The following is an 18,056-nucleotide window of genomic DNA, read 5'->3' as shown; positions in this document are numbered from 1 at the left end:
AATTTTTTGAATTTGTATCTTCCATTGTCATATTTGCATTGAGAAGCCAAACAGCTAACTTTAGTAAATTTCAGTTATTATACAACCAACAAATTCTCCATCTTGCTCTCTCCTCCACCCCCTCGTCATACCTGCACCAAGCCAAAAATCCCAATACACAATCCAAAATTTAAACTCTTTTTGGCCAAAAAAAATCATGAAAATCAGGCTTCACCTGTAAACACATTTTCTTTTTTCCTTCTACCATTTTAAAAAATGGCCAGAAGGATGCCTTCATCTGAATCAACCCTCATCCTGCATCCTACTCTCTCCATCTCCCTCCTCGTCGCTTGGCTCGCAGCCTCCATCGCAATCCTCGCCACTCTCTGCGCTTCTTGCCATAAAAAACCAACAACCACCTCACCAAAATCTCAATCCCTCACCGGTCTTACAAATAGTCCCGCAACAACGCCTCAACGAGAACCTGAAGAATACATTCCTCCAACGCCAGAAGAGAGAATAACAGAACTCGATGCAGCAATACATGGCCCCATATACCCTACAACAAATGCTTCTGTAGGATCTACATCGAAGAGGAGGTTGTCGGTGAGTTTGAGTACCGGGATTAAAGAAGGGATATCAAGAATCAAAACAAAGAAGGAAGGTCATCATTCGAAAGGGGGAGCAGAGGAGTCTCTATGGAAAAAGACAATAATTCTTGGTGAAAAGTGTAAAATGCAGAACGACGATGATGAAGAAGCAGGGAACGCGTTGCAGTCGGATAATGATGTGAGATCACCAGGGTCTCAGGTATCCAGAAATACCTCGTTCGCGAGCGCAGAAACGAACCAATAAGTGTATATTCTCTTCGTGACAAGAAGTTTGTTTCTCAATGGTAGTTAATCTAAGACTGTATATTCAACAGAATCTTAGTTTAATTTTGCTCCACTGTTCTGTCTGTTAAAAGCGTACATAACAAAGGTTTGTGAATCATGCATATTGTGTGTCCATCAGGTGCTTGTAAGAGGCAAGAGTTCAAATAACAACTAGGATTATTTTTCAGATAATCCTGCTTATAGACATATTCAAAATAGAATGATTACTCTAAAAACATACAACCTCACATTATTTTGTGGTGTGAATATGAAATGAAAACACAAAAACAGTAGAAAAAGATCAACATTAACTGTGGGTATACATAGCAGCACCAATTTCCTCAAAAAACAGAAGGAAACACGAAAACAGGAAAGAAAAATGCAATATGCCTCAGAAAAGAAACAAGTGCAAACACATAAAACGTTTTCTTCATTTAAACCGAGCACACCCACAATTCCACAACGACCATATCAAAAGCCACTTTGTTGCATAAATTATTTGCATTACAATCACCGACATGGCTTTCATAAAACAAATAGAAGAAAAAAGAATCAAATTACAGTGGTCCCAAAACGAAAAACTCAAAACATGTAAATCATGGGACACAACTTGGCACACATTAATAAGCTTCATAACTCATACCCCTTCAGTTTTTGTGTAATATTCTTTTTACAAAGTGAAGAAAGCATTTGGTGTATCTTAGTAGTGAAGCTTCTCATTGTTGTCGAAATTAAGAGACTCGATGCCTTTGAGGGTGGACTCATAGTTCTTAGTTGATGGAAGCCTTCCAGATGAAGAATGCCTGTGTTGCTCTCCAGATACAGCAGGCGAACTTCTCTGAGCGCTCGAGAGTTTATGGAAAGTCCCAGGGCTTGCTTCTGAGGTGCGAGGGCGAGAGAGTTCAGTCTCACTCATCATTGCGTCTCGGCTGCTAGAAACAGCAGCTCGCCTTGAGGAACCGCTTGACCGGCCCAAAAAAGCTGAACTGGATAACTACATCGGATAATGTACCCATGGTCAGGAATGGCAAAGTGAAAAAACAACAGTGTATTGTGTTTTTAAGTAAAATTTTTTATGGGTTAATTGCATATAGACCCATTGTAGTAACATTATGTTGCACTGGCTACCCTTTCAGTTCCATTGTTGTAGGGTGTCCCCACCGGTTGGCTGCCACACGGGGGTTGGCTCTTTTACACTCAGATTAACAGTAATTTCATGCAGGGGAAATATCTACCAAAATTTCACCAAGGGTCAAAGAAATTGACTCAGGGGTCAGGGTTTTGCACTTACTACCCTAGTTTTTTTTTTTCCTTTTTTACTTGCTACCTTAGTTTTTTTTCCTTTTTTTGACTTTTTTACCCTCAGAAAGACACTATTCTCACCCAGCGGCAGTTATCTGCTAAAGTTTCACCACAGGTAAAGAGTCAAAAGAAAAACCCAGGGGGTCTTCCTGAAACAATGAAACTACATGGGTAAGGAAGTGCAAAACAACAATACTACAGGGGTTAATTTGCATAATTGAAGGAATTCAGCTTGCATCCAGCCATCTAAAAAACTATTCTGTCTAGTGATAATTCAGGACGCATGCTACAAACTGCAAACAGAGAATTAATCTAGTATCCAACCAGTAGATATGATAAATAATTCTCCACTGTCTATCACCCACTTGGAAATGGCAAGGACAATAATGCTTCTGGGATCATTTAAGAATAGCAGACAGTGTACAAGAGCATACATTATCAAATTATATAATCTCATTAGTGCTCATGTTGGTTCAACAAACCAAATTTAACTGCCACCAGGTAAGCTGCCATGAAGAATGCTAGAACCAATTAAACATGGAGGTAGACAATTTTATGATCATGACCATGTGATATATTCTTGCATCCACCCATTGTGAGGATAAATTTCACAAAATGGCTTGACTAATAGGAACTTTGCAAGAAACTAAACTAAACTATTTTCATACTAAAGCAAACTCTAAAATTAGCAGGAAACCAACCCTTTAATGATGTTAACGCACAGCTAAAAGGTCTAACATACCCTATTTCTAACTTCTCAAGTCCAACATCCAAAAACCTAAATAAGGGTAAAAATATCAGAAAAGTGTCAAGTACAAACTTTCAATAACGGCAGTTAGTCATGGTACTATGGTAGCTTAGGGAAAATTGATTTTGGCAGTTTTCTCTAAGAAAAATAGTTTAGGGTAATTTACCCCTAATAGTTCATCGTTGTGTTACCTGGGTACTTATATCATGAAGTCGTACCCATACCAGACACGTACCCGAGATGTCCCCGTACCCGACTTCCATGGACACTTGTCGGGTATATGTATGTATTTATTCAGACATGTACGCAATAGTCTGATTATATATATGTTTTAATTTAAAACAATTGTCATACACTTCATGGACGTGTATGCTACACTTCATGTCCATTTCTTGAAACTCGTTAGACATGGATCAGGCTTGTTTCGGTCCGTAACCAAATACTACGATTTAGAAGGGTGGTTTGATTGTCTAGTTAAAAACCCATAGTTTTCAATTTATAATAATAAACATAATAAAAGAAAGTTAAAATTATGATAGGAATTAAGTCCAAATAGCACATTAATTAAAAAATAAAATTAACCTTATGTAAATTATTAATTTCAATATATACATGTAGTTATGTCCCATACCCAACACTTCACAAATTTGTTGTGCCCCGTACCAATACCCGTCCTCATACCGGTACCCATATCCATGCAATCTAGGTTCATTGTTATTTTTGTGAAATTTAATATAGCTAGATTAAGGCTCCCAACATGTTCACGCATACAACAAAAACATTATAGGAACGATAGGTATGCAGAAAAGTTTGTCACAACTAGCATTTTCAGCCAAATGAAAATTAATATGTTGTTCAACCCTCCGAAAGATGTCTTAAAATTCATAAAGAAATGACCAAGATATGTTGGATCAATAGTTGAAAGGGTGTCAAATCAATATAATTTTAACATTTTCCCATGCGTTTCAACTGACTCAAGTGTCAGAACTTGATGGCATTTTATAGCATATATGTCTACAAACAATTTACAAGTAGCACAGAGCTTAGATGATTTGTTGTGTATTTTTGGGAGCTCGTCCATTTTCCAGAACAGTGTATTCCCTAAGAGCGAGCTATTGTTGAATATTATGTGACTGAGATAGATAAAACATCAATAAGTAATGAAAGAGAAAAAAACCAGCTCACCATAGCATCTCTGGCAACTGATGAATCATTTCCCACTGGACTCTTCTGCTTTGATAAGCTACCAGCATTAATAGCTGGTGCAGAAACACGTCTACGGGAGGGATCAGCTCCTGACCAACCACTTGTCCTTCCTTCTTCACCACCTGGAATAAAGTTAAAAGGAAGAAAACATTACCATTGGCACTGATAGGAAATGGAAAATGTACAACAGAAGATATCAATCTCATAAGGATATGCTTTTCTGGCCTGAAAAATCAAGGTCATAAATGAAAATAATGGGAACAGGCTTTCAGGTTATATTATATCTCAGCAATACATAATAAAAAAATGACTCTTGAATGAAAAATCTAAAAGAATAAAAAGTTGGCAGCTTCATGATCCTCTCTGGGTTTATGACCTAGTATCTTAAGCTAACAAAAATATAAGATGACAATGAAAAAAATGTGTGATGGTAATCAAGCAAATGACAAATGGGAGCAAATGAAGATATATATCTAAAAGGTATAGTGTAGCTGCAGTGCAGATTAAAAGTTGCATCATAAAAATAGGAGAATAATTGCATTATGTTTCATTTGAAATTATTATGTACTAATTACTAGTCTTCTGCACCCACCGCATGCATATTTGGGTTTTTTTGGTGGATTTTTCAAGCTTCCCCTTCCATGAGTTTTAAAATGTGAAGTTGTGCGGGCATTTCTTGGGTTTTCAAGAGTGTGACTCACATGACCAAAAAGCTAGTTTCTTTTAGCTAATAGTAATAGATGAAGACTTTAGAATGTGTCAAAAGCCTAAAATTAAAAACAAATACCCGACTGTCGATCAGCATTAGCAATGGCAGGGGTCATTGCAGAGCTAGGGCCAACACCAGGACCCTAAAATGACAAAAGAAAAAAATAAAATAGGTCAAGTATATAAGATAACTTAGAAAAGGTCCCAGCCAGTCTATATATAACTCACAAGAGCGCGAGGAGGGGCACTTGCAATCTGCGACTGCTGATACTTCAATATTGTCCAGTCAAAAACATAATCAAACTGGAACCCTGAAACAAAGGGAATGGTTACTATCAAAATGCAATCGCAGATCTTTAAGCAACACCAATGGTAGTTACATCAAGGGGTTGGATTGCAAAAAATTGGTATTGTTAGAACAGTTGCAGTGCAGCAGTTTATTTGCAGTTACAACCTTTTCCCCACTACAGTTGCAAAATTAAGTTTACTTTTTGCAAAAAGTACATGAGATTAATTTGGTAGCAAGTCAATTTTGCACAAAAATTAAGTCCTTTTATAACTGCAATTGTAAAAAAAGTTGCAGTCGCCTCAAAACAAACAGCTATACTTGCAACTGTAATTTTTTATAACTGCAATTGTAAAAAAAGTTGCAGTCGCCTCAAAACAAACAGCTATACTTGCAACTGTAATTGTCTTTTGCATGTTGCAAATACAGTTGTGCAGTCGCCTCAAAACAAACAGCTATACTTGCAACTGTAATTGTCTTTTGCATGTTGCAAATACAGTTGCAGTTTGTACTTCTGCATAGCAAACAGTCCCTCAAGTCCCAAGCTTCTGAAAAAAAATTCACTTCCAATAAATGTATATATAGGGGAAGACATTAGCTAACCTTCACGGATAAATAGATCTCTGAACAATCTCTTAAGATAGGCATAATCTGGCTTATCATCAAATCTCAGTGAACGACAGTAGTGAAAATAAGATGCAAATTCTGAAGGATAACCACGACACAAGGCCTGAAAAGTATAAACAGTCTCCCACATTGTCATCAAAGTTGATTTCTCAAAGATAACTGCATGATGAAAACCATCACAAGTTCAATATATTCGATTATTTTACCTCAATAGGTGTGGATACTTTTCTTTCACTGATCTTTTCGTACTTCTGTTTTTTGGTTCCTGCTTTCAGACCTTGCCATGGAAGGCTGAAAAGGAAACAAAAAATGTAAAATCATTGAATAAGTCTGAAGAATGAATCACTAACATCAAGAAGAAAGTCATACCTTCCTCTCAAGAAATACATGAGAACATATCCAAGAGATTCTAAATCATCTCTCCTGCTTTGTTCTTGGCAATTAAACAAGAAACAGTGATCAGTAACCCACATCAGGCAGAATAAGCATTTTGTATAGATTACAAAAAGAATGAAAAGAAAAGGTTCAAAAGTAATAACAAAGCACTTAGACAGCTTATCTTAATAATGCACAAATACATGAGACATACCAATGCCAAGATGTGTGTTCATGCTGGCATATCTTGCTGTTCCAGTCAAGTTTTTGTTCTCTCTGCAAAATTAGCTAATATAAGAGAGTGTATGTGTCCTGCAGAAAGATTCACTAGCTTGACAAAAGCACAGTATTAAATATGGTAGCGTATAAGATTCACATCATAGTGAGTCCTGAACAAATAGGCATAATAAATGTAGAATAAATATGTTATACATTTGCTGAGAGGGTGAGTAAGAAGTTATGGAATTCTTAGTTAGAAGACAAGTGTACATAATATGATGGCTAAAGGTCACAGTAGAGAAGATGAAACATTAAGATATAACTTGCAGACAAACCATTGAGTAGAGGTTAAACAAGCAGAAATTGTGCACGAAATCAACAGACTGAAACTTGTGCATTAGAAGAGATTACAAAATTAATAACTAAATTAAATAAGATAATATTCCGTTTGAAACCAGTACTGATTTAATGAAAAGAAGATCCCATTACGCACGCAACCTAAATTAAATAGCTTCTACAGCAAACTTCGAATCCACAAAATAACATCATCATCATCGGTTTGACACAATTTTCCTATACTCTCCTTTTAGAATGTGATTACTAAGTGCACAGTATCGAGGTTTCTAGTTGAGGAAGAAGGCGTGAAAGCATGAAATATTAGCATTTCTCAAAGTTAAGCATGGCATAACGAAGCATTAGAAAGAAGAAAGGCGGAAGATTTGTGAAGAAAAATTGAGTTCCAGACTCCTATAGGGAAAAGAATCCCTACACACATGTTGAGACATGAAAGCCTTCCCTGAATCAATGACACCTACTTCACAACTGAACAAGCAAACCGCCCAAGTTAGCAAAGAAGTTACGAATAAAGGCAAAGCATCTCCAAAGTCACTTTCTTAGAGATTAGGAAATCTACCATGACAATGACAAATCTAGAAGGATCTTAAATTTTTGTAGACTAACATGGCTGCTGTTTGCTTGGATTTTGTTCCTCCTTTAGCAACAATCAGCTACACTTCATCTTTTCTTTTTCCTTCCAACATCTATGTTCTATATAGAAGATGTAATAATTTCTCCACAGATGAATGCAATTGCCATGATAACTGCCAAAAATGGTCAAGAGATATTTGACAAAACCACCTAAACTGCTTAAAAGGTATGTCCTTTAAAACATCTAAAATGACTGTCAATAGCATCACAAGGTTAAACAAAGGATGGCACAACATGTGGATTATGAGAGTTTATATGGAAAAGAACCACAGAAAGTCAAACAGACGTTGACAAGTTGATGGTATTAGGCCAAATACCTAGACCAAATATGACTGTCATAGTGATCAGTTATCAATTAAGATCTGAACCTCACCCCTCCAAGCCAAAAAACCAAGGGTTTGTTTGGCAACTTCAAAATAGAATTGGGCTAGACTAGTTTTTATCTTTAACTAGGCCAAAGTTGAACCATATAAAGGTTGGTCCACAAAAGATCTAGTTTAGCGGCTAGATTTGAACTAGAAAGAGCTAGTTCAATTTAGGCCCAAGTTTCGCCAAACTAAAAACAATGTATTGGACCAAGGTTGTGCCACCTAAGACCATCTACAACGCAGCGGCAAAATGCAGTGAAAAGTGCATTTGCAGCTGCGTTTCCGCTCCAACCCAGCGGCAAATCTTGCCGCATTTTAATGGTGATGAACAGCACGACGCTAAATTTGGCGTCGCACTGTTCATCACCGCATTACTGTTTTTTTATTTTTTTTATTTTTACTTTTTACCTCTTAATTTGATGTATTTACAATTTGATCCCATTTGTTTTATTAAATTTATAAAACAACCCCAATTATATTTAAATTTTATAATTTTACCCCAATTATATAATTTGGACAAAATAAATTATTTTTTAAAAATAAAAATAATGCTAAAATTTAAAAAACATTATTATTAATTATAATATTAAAATCTAGACATTATAAGTAAAGTCCTATGAAATATAAAGAGCAATCCCAATACATAATTCAAATATAAATTACATATCTGAAATACATAACATATAAAAACTGACACACATAATATAAAACTTTATTAAAATAAAACATAAAATACAAACTAAACATATAACATTACATAAGATGGACAAGCAACTCTCAATAATCTGGTAGATCGGATCCAGAATGCCCAATATCATTGAAATAATTGCAGACCCTTGTTCTTGTTGATTTCTTTTTTGTATTATTTTAAATCTGTTGAGCTCGAACGTACTCACGCACGTTTGGATCAGCAATGGAATTCAAATATTTTATTATAATTTTCCATTCATCTCTTCTTTTTTCATGGCTATCTTTTCTCGTTCGATATCAAATGCTACTTGTCTGTCCAAGCTCGCCTTGTCTAACCTATCTATAAGTCGGTTGTTATTTGTAGCGATGGAGTCCACTACACTTGATTCATGATCATCATTTTTTCTTTTCAATTTGGCTTTTTTAACCCAAATAGGTCGTTCAGATGGAGTAAATGATAACAGTCCAGGAGATGTTAATATAGGAGATTCCGGAGTGGGATTATCTGATTGTGACGAGTCGAAGTTCACACTTTGGGGTTGTCTTCGACCAACTTGTCTTGCTGTGGGGACATCATCTTTAAATTTTTCAAAATTTTTAACCATATTCGGACATCATCTTTAAATTTTTCAAAATTTTTAACCATATTCCAGACATGATCAAATTTGAAACTTTTTTGTACTTTGGTTCTTGCATAAATAACATCTTTGCTCGAGCTAACTGCAAATTATAGTGAACATCAAGTTATGTATTTCAATAATAATACTAAATTTCAAAAGATAATTAATAGAATACTTATAATATCTTCATCTGAAGCACCACTTGGATTCAGATTCTCTACTTGTCTCAAGCACGCATTCAATTTTCTTACTTCATTACTTATGATTTCCATTCGAGAACTAATTGATCGGCTCGTACGCACCTCAATATGCTGATCTCGAAGTTCATTGTATCTGTCCTCCACACGAGACCAAAATGCATCTCGAGACTGGCGAGACTGGTTTCTACCGATAATAGGGTCTTAAAAAATATCCAAGAATACTTGACAAAAGAGCACATCTTCAGTAACCGTGTATCCAGATGATCGAACAAACATTTTTTTTGTAAAAAGCGGTTGGTTTGGAGATTAGAAATACTTCAAAGAAATACTTCGAATTGGGTGGTTTGAAGTAGAATTCGTGAATGTTATTTATAGCCAATCCAAATTTGTTTGAATTTGAATTTGAATTTGTCGGTGGTCAACATTTGAAATTGAATCGTTGTGTACAAACTGATCAGCTTTACACATTGTCCAACGTTATCGGTCGGAATCACTTTTTAAAAACCGATCAACTTTACACATTATCCAGCGTTGTCGGTGGGAATCATTTTTTTAAAATTGATCAGCTTTACACATTATCCAACATTATCGGTAGGAATCATTTTTTAAAAATCTGATCAGCTTTACACATTGTCCAACATTGTCGGTGGGAATTATTTTTTAAAAACTGATCAGCTTTACACATTGTCCAACGTATACACAGCTAAGCAAATTTGAATTTGTGACAATTTAATAACAGCTAAGCAAAGTTTACACATTGTTCAACGTATACAACTAAGCAAAGTTTTATAAATAGCATACTAGATTAGGTACATCCACACAATTATTCGTTGTTTTGTTAAAATTATTATTCTTCATTTCTGCATACTTCAGTCATTCTTTTCTTACTTTAAGAATAAATTTCGATGCTGGAGGTCCATCATATTTATCATCTTCATCTTCGGATGATGATAATTTTCTGTCCAATATCATTAAAAAGATTGATGAAACCGAAGAAGTAATTTGTGAATACATCAACAACATGATCCTCGCTAACAATTTACGTCAACAAAACTACCAATCGATCCATGGTGGCTCGATTCCCGATCATGCAGTGATCAACCGCGATTGAGAAACTGCGCATCAGAATTTGATCATAGATTACTTTGCCGATAATCCACGTTTTGGAGAAGATATGTTTCGTCATCGATATCGGATGTCAAGAAGTTTGTTCTTTCGTATTGTTGATGCAGTGAAAGATCATGACTATTACTTCTAACAAGGAAGTGATGGACTTGGTAGAATGGGATTATCACCGTTACATAAAGTAACAGTTGCTTTCCGCATGTTGGCATACGGTCTACCAGCTGATGCTACGGACGAATACGTTAAAATATGTGAGTCAACAGCAATTGAAAGTATGACAATTTTATCGTGCTATGGTGGAGATATTCGCAGAACGGTATCTACAAACACCTAACGCTAACGATATTGCTAGGCTACTCTATATTGGTAAAAAAACGTGGATTTTCAGGAATGTTAGGAAGTCTTGATTGTATGCATTAAAAATGAATAAATTATCCAACGACATGGTCTGGACAATACGCAGGACGTAGTGGGTCACCAACTATTATCCTTGAAGCTGTGATAGATTATGATCTTTGGATATGACACGCATATTTTGGTATGTTAGGCACCAATAATGATATCAATGTGCTGAAATCATCTAATCTTTTCTCTAATCTAGCTCAAGGTATTGCTCCTCCCGCTCACTATGTTATTCAAAAAAAAGAGTATAATATGGGTTATTATTTATCTGATGGTATATATCCAAAATGGGCTACTATTGTACAAACAATCCAACAGCCACAAGGTAGGAAGAAAAAATATTTTGTCATAAAACAGGAAGCATGTAGAAAATATGTAGAACGTGCGTTCGGAGTTCTCCAATCACGATTTGCAATTGTGACAGGATCAGCACGTTTTTGAAAAAAATATGTATTACATGACATAATGACTGCATGCATTATTATGCACAATATGATAATCAAGGATGAACGTGACCTTTATGCACCAATTCAAAAAGTGAGAGAAGTACCAACACCAGAAGTTGATATTGTAGCAGATGAAACTACAAGATTTACTCAATTTATTACACGTTACGGACAAATCAAGGATAAAGATGCCTATATTGCGCTTCGTAATGCATTGATAGATCATTTATGGGAGGAATACACTATTTCAGATAGTTAAGTGCATATTAAATTTGTAATTTTTACATTGTTGTTAATGTTTAATTATTTTCTTGTATTTTATTTTCTGTTGTGTTCTTAAATGTAATATTTTAACAATATCAATAATAAAAATATAATATTTTAGCAATCAAGTTATTTTAATTAATAAAATAATATTTTATTGTTTTATTAGTTTAGTTTTTTAAATAATAAATCATTTGTTTGAAAAATATGTGAAAAAATAAAATTTGATGTGGGATTAATTGTTGAAATAGTTAAAAATATAGGGAATAAAAAATAATAATATAAAAGTAGATAAAAAAGAATATACTAAGAATATTCTATTTTGGTGCAAAAAATGGTATAATATGTTAGAGATGAATTACTGTTAGATGTGACTTTTGTACCATTTTGGTGCAAAATTTGCACCATTTTGGTGCGATGGGTTGGAGATGCAAGTTTTGCGAAGTTGCCAAACGTAACCTAAAGTTACCAACTTCAGGTTGGAATATATCTGGAGACTTCTGCAATAATTCCCAATAAGGCAACAGGCATACTTGTAATGCTGACAGTAGTTAGACTAAGTCAACCTAAGGACCTATTCAACCATAAACTTTCTGTTTGTGAATAAGTTACCTCCCATACTACCTCGTCGAGTTCTTATTGTGCTCAATCCCCTAATTTAAAGATGTCCCAGACAACTGCCAACCCATCAGCTATGCTCAAGAAAGATTGTCAACACTACCATTAGCTTGTGATTAACTTTGGATCCAACGCAGTGCCATGAAATTTTCTCATTATCAATCATACAATCTAACGTAAATAGCACAAATACGTGTTATCCTCCCGCTTAAACTAATAAGGTAAGTTTACAAGCATAACATTGTCTTTTTATTTCTGCTCTCGAATCTGGTTTACAATTGTCCATGATCCATCTGCATCTCATATCTTATTCACAACCATCACCAACTTCTTAACTCCTCTCTATGCTTCTGGTACACTTTCCCCGAAAGCTTTTTCACTTCTGGCCCTTGTCAATTTCATGGACTCAAAATGTTACAGAATGATATGTTATTAGCAGACACTAGCAACATAACAAAGCAGCATACTCTGTATTACTCAAAATTACAAGGACAATTATCATCTGGCAAACATTGATTTGCGAACTGCTTATACCTTTTATATGCATAAAACTTGGATCTTTTCTAAGTGAAATCTTAGCAACTCTATTAGTTACAACAACAACAGAGCCTTTCTCCCGATTAGAATGAATAAACTTACATCACTTTTCTTCTTTGATTTTTTTCCCCTCTACTAAATTAACAAGCATCATATCTTTTATATTGTTCATTTAGGTCGCCCTTAGTCCTAAATGCTCCTCAATTACCACTCCTGATTGGCACGTTCATCAATATCCACTCATTTGTTTTAACCATCTCAACCAATGTTCTGATTAGTAAGTAAGAATTAAAGGGTGAGGCGTAAGCCTCATGAATTAAGTATATGTATTAAAATAAATACATGAATGTATCTATTCACATGTTTGTGAATAAGTGGATATTGAATAAGTGGATATTTTAATAGATCCTTTTATGAAGCAAGGCGTAAGCTTCAAAGGGTGAGGTGTAAGCCACATGGATTAAGTATATTTTAATTTTAAAAATTATTAATATTATTAACATACAATATATAGTGGTATAATAATTAACAAATAGATACATTCATGTTCTGATTAGTAAGAATTAAATATGCAAAGTATAGACGCAAATCATAATTAACTAAGCTAAACATATAAGATGTACATTTTATTTATAGTCACATGGTAATATTGAAGATACATAAGAACATTGTAATTTCAGTCAAAAATCTGTTTATGTCTTCCTATCTTTGTCTAAAGCGTGTACTTCAAAGAGAAGCGCTTTATGGAGCATGAACCACACACTTCAGTTATGCTTAAGTTAAGCGGCGAGGCGAATGTTTTAACAGATAAATAGGTTCCATTTATAGTTTCAAAGCATTTCATCCTTCAAAAAATTGTAAAGCGAGTTTAAGAAAAGTTTTTTCAAACATTGATCTTAAGTCTAAACCATTACTAACAAGATTATCCTCAACTTAAGCAACCAGCTCTTATGATTGCACATTTTTTATCATGTATTTTGGTATCATTATCCACTCACCATCTCAACATAACCACCATCCATGATCAACGTTTAGAAAATGTTATCCCTCGCTAGCTCAACTTCTTTATAAACTTGGCTAGACACAGTCATGTTCATTGTACTACAAGTTGAGCGCTCAAAGGAACAAAGTATTTCTCCATTTTGACTATCATGATTTGTTCTATGAACATCACTATTTCTCCAACGGTATAGATGGCTGATAATACACTAAGAAATGAGTGTTTAGTTTCCATCAATATGCATTATACACTGATTCCATACATTTTGTTTTTACCTTCCAAATCTAAGTAATTTTTTTAATGTTTCTCTATGGCTTTTTATTATGGAAATCACATAATGTTCAATTTCATTGCCTGACGCACATCAATAGCAAATTATATGACATCAAACTACATCCTAATAAGTCCACATCAATCATTGATTGTAAGGGATAAGAATTAATCAACTATAGAACCATACTGCAACTAAGTCAGAAATAGCACATGGTCAATAGTGAATTTTGCTTTTGAATCAAACATGGAACTTGTAGAAAATTAACAATAAGAAAATGAAGATCTTCAGAGACAAGTATCAATTTAAAGAATACAAAAAATGAGTCGTGTACCTACCATATCTTACCTATATGGAATATGCTGATGAGTTGAAGTATCCCTATACTTCTTGGCCAGACCAAAGTCAATAATATACACCTGGAGGATGCAAGAAAAACTTAGTAGCTAAATGCATGGTAGGAAACATAAAGAGTAATGAAGTACGTCTAACTTTAATAACACACCTGATTAGCCCGCCTTCCCAAACCCATAAGAAAATTATCAGGTTTGATATCTCGATGCAGGAAAGATTTTGAATGGACAAATTCAACTCGATTAATCTAAAACATTGTTAAGATGGATTAAACACTTCCAAAAGTAATAAAAAATCATTGATGTATCACTAGCTAGAGTATACCATTTGATCAGCAAGCATGAGAACAGACTTCAAAGAGAGTTTTCTACTGCAGAAGTTAAACAGATCTTCAAGACTTGGTCCCAATAAATCCATAACCAGAACATTATAATCACCCTCAACACCAAACCATCTTACATTAGGGATTCCAGCTGCCAAAATCAGAATGGGGAAAGAGAAAAAAGAGTGTCAAATTAATAGTAAAAATATTTTTTAAAAGCGAATTACAACAAAGATGAAATCAACACTTCTCATTACTTCCTCCTTGTAAAATTCTATAGAGCTTTGACTCGTATAGCAATTGAGGATGCTTGGTCTTCACATTTTCCTGAAAAGGAAGAAATAACATGTAGGTAGGCCATCAGAGTGCAGGCAAGGGATCTTCTCACAGACATAGGCACAGAATAAAGATATACCATTCAAGTAAAACAAATGAAAAATGAGGAGAACATTATGTAAATAACAAAATCAGCAAAACACTTTTAAACCAATAAAACCATAACCAACAAGCAAAACCAACAGAATATATTGCCAACTTATTATTTATTCATTGTTTCTAACCAGCTGCCAATAGGAAATACGATGCAATCTTCTGTAAACACGGCCTAGGCAAATTCTTCTACTTCACTTAGTGGAACAGATTTATGCTTGTATATATAATGTCTTTCCTCACTTGGTAACACGTAACTCCTAATCCCCTCCCCGACATCTAACACTAACACCTCTTAACCCCACATAACGACTTCATCATTCTCCTACTAATAATGTGCAATATACACTATTGTTTCTTCCAAAAGTCTTTTTTTTTTTTTGGTTCTGACACCATCATCATCATCTACATGTTTTCTCATGATACTGGAGTTACTTATTCAACTCACTCTATTGTGAGAACGCTCCATGGATTTCTGATGAAATTTTGTAACCCACAGTCAACATAGATTCTTTTTGCAAATCTTTTAACCACAAGAACCATGGCCAACAGAGTCTCTTTTTTATAAGCCTTGTAAACAGATCCACGCATGCAAAAGCTCATCTATTAGCTATCCACTTTAACTGTATAAAACAAAAGAACTGTTCACCAAAATTCCACTATACTAATTGGGATAAGGGGACAAGGACCTCTGTTGAATGGGTACAGGTATGTGTACGGGTGCCGGTATGGGTACGGTTACGGGACAAGGCAACTTTGTAAAAGGTAGGGTACGGGGACACGGCTACATAAGTATTTATATTTATATGAGAACAAGGATGAGAACTGAAAGTCCTATAACAATTTTATGTTTCTTTTATTATGGGATTAAAAATTAGAAAATACTAGTTTTTGAACTAGACATCCAAACGACCCATCAAAATCGTAATTTGGAAGCTCACTTATGTTCAACGAGTTTCAAGAAGTGGGTGTGAAGTGCAGGATATATGTCCAAAAAAATGTACAACAGGGGTTTTAAATCAAAATGTGTATTGTATAATTGAGTACACGCCCAAATAAATGCATGAATTCATGCAAGGGAGTGTATAAGGAGTTTGGGTACAGGTACGGGTGCGGCTTCAGATCAGAAGTACCCAGGTGACATAGACAAGGACACACCCGTGGAGAATCAAAATGTAACTTGTGGTGATAAGAATATGAAACACAAGTTTAGCATGTAATTTTGTGAAATAAAAGTAGAACTTGAAAGGGCATAGAACTAAAAGTTACAACTAGAATATAAATGAAAGGACTGTTTGCTACTTCCATCCCGTAGACAATCACCCAACATGAAGTCACAAAGCAAATTTTGACTGTATATAACTTCAGTCCTAGCCGAGCACGAGAAGTTATGTAATATACTGATCTGGACACAAAGATGTGCATTGATGCACTCATCTTCAGCTTAAAAAAAATGATTTGGATCTATATATCAAATTAGCATCAAAGCCATGAGAAACTAAGCAATCATTTAACTATTGAGATCACTCTTATCGGCTGCATTATCTACATGTGTAGATTATTGCATATGCACATGAATCATCCTTCCTCTGTTCCACTAAAAGCTCGAGAATAATAGGCAAACTCTTTTTTTTCTTCCAATAGTAGGGATTCTAGCAATTAGCAAATACTAGAAGTCAAGTATACATGTGCTTAAAACTCCAGTAGTAGGCTAGACTTCCGTCTTGCAGCAATAGCAACGTCTAACTTCATGAATATTCTAAAAAAAATGTAGATATTTTAAGAGAATATATTTTTCTCCTCAGAGCCCACATAATCAATCACATATACGACATATCTCATGCAAGTTGTTTATATTATTGCTGGGATAATGCCTGAATGAAGTATTTAATGTGTCAATCTCACTTATCTGCGTCACAAGAAAGGACCAAAGATTTAGGGAGGACCACAGTTTCGGGTTCTGCAAGGTTATGATCCAGTAGCAAAAGCTAATTATATTAGACATCCGGAATACTGCAAAACAACACACTAACATGATGCTTTGTTCTCTGAGTATATATATTTCCCCTCTTCATTCTCCAGTTGCTAAACAGTATATATAAATTATTTCCATGGATAGATAACAAACTCAAAAAGATTGAAAGAAAGCAGCTAAATTTCTTTTGGACCCCTGCAGTCGAACAAGCAAGCTCTATTATCAATTCAACAATAAATGATAGAAAAATTTAACAAAGAAAGCAACTTTGCCAAAGTAAGCAACTTTCCCAGATAAATATAGTACAATAAAGAGCTCATCAATTCTACTAATTACAAATTGAATTCTAAAATCTAAAAACCAACACTTACCAGCTTAATGGCCACTTCCTCATTAGTCTGAATATTAGTACCTGGACCAAAAAAAAATTAAAAAAATCGATCATATAAAAACCCCAACTTAATCAAAATCTGATCTTTTCAAAAATCAGACGACGAACCTAAATAGATCTCCCCGAAGGATCCACTGCCGATCTTACGACCGAGCCTGAACTTGTTCCCCACGCGAGGCTCCATTATCAGAAACCCCCAACTCCCCCAATTTCAAACCCAAACCCTAATTGCCCAAAACTAGATAAATAGATCGCGCAACATTAAGCAATCGGATACCAAAGATAGATATTTAGGAGCAATAGAGAGAGATTGCAAATCTAGGGTTTGGACAAAGATGGGATTTTTATCCCCTAGGGAGGAGGACAGGTCATGATCTTGATCAGAGCCCACCCAAAGGCTTTGATCCAATCGAAAGCATTACTTAAATCACGTCTTCCTCCCTTTTCCTTTCCCAATTTTCATCTTTTTCGTTTTTTGGGTTTTTTATTTACATACCCAAAGGTATACCCTCACTAGTTTTAAAACCCACCCACCGCCAAGTCTATTTCAGACCCAAAGAGCAAATTGAACCCTTACTTTTTACTTTTTTTTTTATGTTTTTAACTTTCTTATTACTAATAGATGTGAAACATAAAGAAAATATTACTAATCTCAGTCTGCTACAAAAATATTTACCAATTGATAGTAGCCAAAAAACATGTTAGTACAAAAGTTATGCTTGTATAATTATA

The 18,056-nt window shown here is 34.8% G+C and overlaps 1 protein-coding gene across 2 annotated transcripts; it reads right to left on the bottom strand.

Moving 5' to 3' along the window:
- Positions 1,262 to 17,781, bottom strand: LOC109828664 (casein kinase 1-like protein 2). Of its 2 annotated transcripts, none has more exons than XM_020395613.1 (14): positions 17,433 to 17,781; positions 17,305 to 17,345; positions 14,787 to 14,856; positions 14,532 to 14,680; positions 14,359 to 14,454; positions 14,202 to 14,272; positions 6,321 to 6,382; positions 6,101 to 6,164; positions 5,938 to 6,022; positions 5,708 to 5,834; positions 5,047 to 5,129; positions 4,898 to 4,961; positions 4,090 to 4,232; positions 1,262 to 1,848 (listed from the first exon to the last, which is right to left on the bottom strand). In XM_020395613.1, exons 1-14 carry the CDS (start codon positions 17,506 to 17,508, stop codon positions 1,555 to 1,557), a joined length of 1,425 nt encoding a protein of 474 aa, XP_020251202.1. In that variant the 5' UTR covers positions 17,509 to 17,781; the 3' UTR covers positions 1,262 to 1,554. The 2 variants fall into 2 exon arrangements, with proteins under 2 accessions (XP_020251202.1, XP_020251209.1); XM_020395620.1 differs by having other exon boundaries at positions 1,661 to 1,840.

The sequence above is a fragment of the Asparagus officinalis genome, chromosome 1 (genome assembly GCF_001876935.1).
Source record: "Asparagus officinalis chromosome 1, Aspof.V1, whole genome shotgun sequence".
In the NCBI taxonomy this organism is placed as follows: domain Eukaryota; kingdom Viridiplantae; phylum Streptophyta; class Magnoliopsida; order Asparagales; family Asparagaceae; genus Asparagus; species Asparagus officinalis.
Note: the sequence above shows the minus strand (reverse complement) of the source record. Positions and strands in the feature narration are given on the sequence as shown.